Genomic DNA, 4,482 nt, shown 5'->3' with positions numbered 1-4,482 from the left:
TAAAGCGTTAAAATATTGGTAATTGGACTTCGTCTGAAATCTGAGTGCCGCAATCGAAGTTGCCGCCTCGATGTGGGTAAGTGAGACGTGGAAATTGGCTCAACAATTTGGCTCAAGCTCAACACTTTCTTTGCCCTCGACTCCCCCTGGAAGCCAACAACGCCTCCTTTTGGCCGCCCACTCCAAATGTGACCTTCAAAGAGCGACAACACTGGCTTGTCTTCTTCCCCAGCATCTTGCCTTATATTTGTTTTGGGTCATTTCCGTGATTTGGTTTTGGCTTTTGCTTTCCACGATGTCGCGATCTCGAGAGACTTCCGCCTTGGCCTTGCCTTGCACTCAGGCCCCCCACCGATCCCCATCTCGAGTGTTTACTGTTTACACTCATTTTCGTTTAAATTTGCATTTTAATTTATTTGCCCGATGTCTTTGTTTTCCTTTCTGTTTGCTTCTTTTCTCTTTAGTTTTTGTTATTTTTTCCCTTCTGTGGTGTCCATTGCACAATTCATGAAGTTGCAGTTGACGTTATTGCCGCTTTTGTCCTAGCCTCCCCCCTCTCATGGGTGGTGCTTGTTTTTTAAAAAATTACACAGAGAAAATTTACTATTTTTTTTTTATAAAAAAATGCATTTTGAGAAGCTTAAAGTTATATATTAAAAAGGGTATAGAACTTACTAGAGTTTGTTTTTAAAGCTTCTTTATAGGCAGGTATTAATTCCTCTTACGGTTTTCAATAATCTTTCTTATAAATATCCTTGCCTTGAATAAATAACAAAAAATGGAATTACATTATTAAAAGCTTTATAATTCGAATATTATTTTAATAGCTTTATTTTTCTGTGCCTGTCGATTCTGTGCTATTATATTGCTACTGCTGTTTGGCAACTCGGTCCATTTCTGTTTACTATTCGGCTTTTTTTTCGCCTTCCGGCTTCGAACGATTTACTTGCTATTTATGCACTGACCTGTTTTCATTGCACTTTTGTTTTTGTCTTTATTCCACTCTCTAATTAATTTAAAGGTCATTTACAAGACTTTACTGGCATACACTTGCTTTTACCATAATCTTAAGAACCACTAACTTGAAACCGGTTCTTAACTAATAAATGGCTGCGATTCTGTTACAGAAACAATTTTTACCTATTTAGTTATGTCAAGTATTTGGTTTAAAAAACCTCAACCTTTCAGTTAACATTTAAATAAGGTTAAATGACATTTTTGCCATAACTTTGTAGTCATTTTCTGGTCTGTTCTTTGTAGAAAAAACATAAACTGGAATTTATACGTATTTATTTCTGTCATGCTAGGGTCCTGTTTATTTGTTTAAATTTATGGGAAATTTATGCGTTTAATCGTTGGCCTATTAAAATGAGTCCTGACAGCCCATTGAGGTCGTTCGTTTTATGCCGGGAATCAGGAACAGAAATAAACTCTTTGTCGGTCAGAATCAGAAAAAATGTTTATCAATCCCAGCCACAGGCACGCATCGTTTGCACGAATGCGTTTTTCAAAAATTTAAATGGAAACCAAAGTGGAAATAAATTCATATGTTTCCTTATATATTTTTTTAATTACATACGTATGTATGTATATGTATGTAGATAACAACATCAATTAAAAACGTTAAGTAAAAAGTGCAATTAATGATAATTTCAAAGTGTCGGGCACAGCCATGAAAACTTAAAAAATTAATGCTCTTGACCAGAAAGTCCATTAACATAAATCGTTTACGGCCAACATATTTGATTGGGAAATGGATGATTATGCCGAGATGATATGAATATTAAATATAAAAAAATACAATACCTCTTCAAGTTAATTGAATTTTCGATCCTCCACTTAATGATACCTCTTCACAATGTTTTGTTTAATTTTAGTTTTTTGTACAACTTCACATCTTTTTAATTTTGTTGGAGTATTTTGATAAAACAAATCTGTTACAATTCTGTGTTTTTGAGGGGGGTAGATGAAATCAATAATTGTGCTTCCTATTTCCAGCCAGTGTTCCTCTTGGAGAGCACCACCTTCTGCATGTGGTCCTCGTGGGTGTGGGTGGTGTGGCTGCCGCCGGCGTGTCGGGGAGTGCACTTCACCATGGGCACACCCTTGGTCCAGGCACTGGTGGCGTGCGGAAACTCGTCCTTGCGGTAGTAGCCCATGATGCCCGACTTCCGGATGTTGCCCAGTTCGCAGGTGACAAACGGTCCCAGGCCGGTGGAGCCTTGGCCGTGGGCAGGGACGTGACCGTGGACAGCTCCACGGTGCGCATCCCACAGGTGGTAGCGCAGGACAAGCAGGCCAGCTCCTGCATGACCTTTACCCTGCCGGCGGCGGCGGCACAGTCGTCGTTGGTCATCTCCATGTACTTCTGCAGGGCCTCGGCGATCATGTGGACTCGCTTCTCGATCATCTCGCGGAAGTCCTTGAGACTCAGCTCCAAAGCATCGATGCCCAGGGTCATGCGCAGATTGTCGATGATCTGCAGAACGTTTTTCTCGTTGAGGCTGATGATGTGCCGCACCTCGCAGAACATCTTCTCCAGCCTGGCCTTGTACTCCTCCAGCTGCTCCAGGGACACCTTTGTGGCCAGTTGCTGGAAGTCCACCTTCTCGGCCAGCAGCAATTCCACCTCGTTCTTGTCGATCTTCACTTCGTCCAAGTGGGCCACGGACTTCTTAAGGATTACGATCTGCGTGGTGGCATCATTGAGGCGACTCATCATGGTGGAACTGGACTCCTTATTCCCGGCCACATAGAGCTTGATATCCCGCACAGTGTCTTGCAGCTCCCTCATCATCTCCATCAGACGCTGGGAGTCCTGCTTAAGAAGGGCCGCCGCCAGCTCGTTGACCTTGTTGGTCAGAGCACAGAACTGCGACTTGAGGTCCAGCAGCTCGTTGAGCATTTTGTCGGGGGAATAGCACAGAGTCGGCTCCAGTCCCAGCTCCTGCTCCTCCTCGGGCTTTTCCAGTTCCGTGGGCGTCGAGCTCTCCGGTACCTCCTCCTCCATCATCTCCTCCTCCTCGACCCCGTGAATCTCGCCACTGCTCCAGCTTACCGACACTTCATCTCCTGTCATCATAAGAACTCTCAACTGCTTGGCAATGTTGCGCAGAACCTTGATCCTCTGCGGGTTCGGCTTGCGATCGATCAGCAAGTGGGTCACATTGTTCACCTGCTCCATGGTCAGCTTGAGCTGCCCGGTCAGACTGGTCACGAACTGTTGCATCTCCATAGAGGCCTGTTCCTTCTGCAACTCCATCTTGGACACGCGTCGCTCTAACCGGCTAACATTTCCGATTGATCCATCGAGCCGGGTGTGAGACTTATCGCGGGTCGAGGAGCGCGAGGACACCCGCGAAGCCAGGGGCACCCCTTCCAGCGACTTATCATCGCCTCCCTTGGTATCAGCATCTTGAGCCTCCTGTTCTGGCGCCGGAGTGGGGGCGCCAGTTTCTACTGGTTCTGGCTCTGGTTCGGGTGCGGGAGTTTCTGCCGGTGGCTGTGGCTCTGGTTCTGGTTCGGGTGCGGGTGTGGGTGCTGTCTCGGCAGCCTCCGGTGCCGCTGGTGCCTCCTCTGCCGGCGGTGGTGGTGCTGCCTCCTCGGCGGGCGCCTCCTCAGCTGGTGCTGCCTCACCTTCGGCTGGGGCCTCCCCCTCGGCATCGGCACCGGCAAACAGACGAAACTTAGAGGGTTTGCCCAAGGTCACTGTGAGGGTAGGATTTAAATATAGGTATGAAAGATAAGACCTCCCAATACTCACAGAAGCTGCTCTGCATCCGTACATTGGCCACCATGTAGTCCTCCTGCTCGACAACTTCATCCAAGACGTCCAATCGCTGGGCAAAACACGTTAGTAGAACATGCAAAGCATAAAAGTTAACATGGCCCGACTCGGGTGAGCCAATGGCCACGTCAATGAGTTCTTTGTATGTGAAAGTCATTGCTGTTTTGGGGAAGTGCTCGAATTTTGTGGCAATTCTCTCAGAAGCGAGCCAAGAAATTTTTCCTTTCGAATGCGATACAAATACCAAAATATGAGAAATAAAAATGTTTAACTGAACTGAATGATGCAAGGGTGTAGAACAAATTTGTTGGAAAAATTTGATGGAAAATTCAGGGGACCTTTTGTTTTGAGAGTCTCCCAAAAGTTTGACACTAGAATTACTAATGTCTAGATTAAACTGCCAGCTTAACAAAAAATTAAACCACAATTACTTAAATACCAACCGATAAAAAATAATGTTATTAGTTATGGTCGCTTAAATTGGGCAACGCAATCTTGTTTATGTTCCGCCGACTCGATTATACATAATTATGCTCAGACAACGTGTGGGTTGCGCTTTCCTAAAGCTCCGTTTCTGTTTTTCTGCGAAAGCGCTTCACAGCTATTAGGGCTTAATTAATTTTTACACCATTTTGTGTTTAATATTTGTTGCCCTGGCAGTTATTATGATTGCGTTCGTTTAATGAACATCATCA

The 4,482-nt window shown here is 44.9% G+C and overlaps 1 protein-coding gene across 1 annotated transcript; it reads right to left on the bottom strand.

Moving 5' to 3' along the window:
• Positions 1 to 1,859: 1,859 nt before the first annotated feature.
• Positions 1,860 to 4,159, bottom strand: LOC108126790 (no individualized sperm). The gene is given in 3 exon segments (XM_017243485.3): positions 1,860 to 2,224; positions 2,227 to 3,708; positions 3,764 to 4,159. Coding segments are annotated over 3 exon segments (1,899 nt in total). The 5' UTR covers positions 3,945 to 4,159; the 3' UTR covers positions 1,860 to 1,988.
• Positions 4,160 to 4,482: the final 323 nt, after the last annotated feature.

This window comes from Drosophila bipectinata, unplaced genomic scaffold (genome assembly GCF_030179905.1).
Source record: "Drosophila bipectinata strain 14024-0381.07 unplaced genomic scaffold, DbipHiC1v2 scaffold_302, whole genome shotgun sequence".
Lineage (NCBI taxonomy): Eukaryota > Metazoa > Arthropoda > Insecta > Diptera > Drosophilidae > Drosophila > Drosophila bipectinata.
The sequence above is the reverse complement of the archived record's forward strand: the minus strand, read 5'-3'. Positions and strand labels throughout refer to the sequence as shown.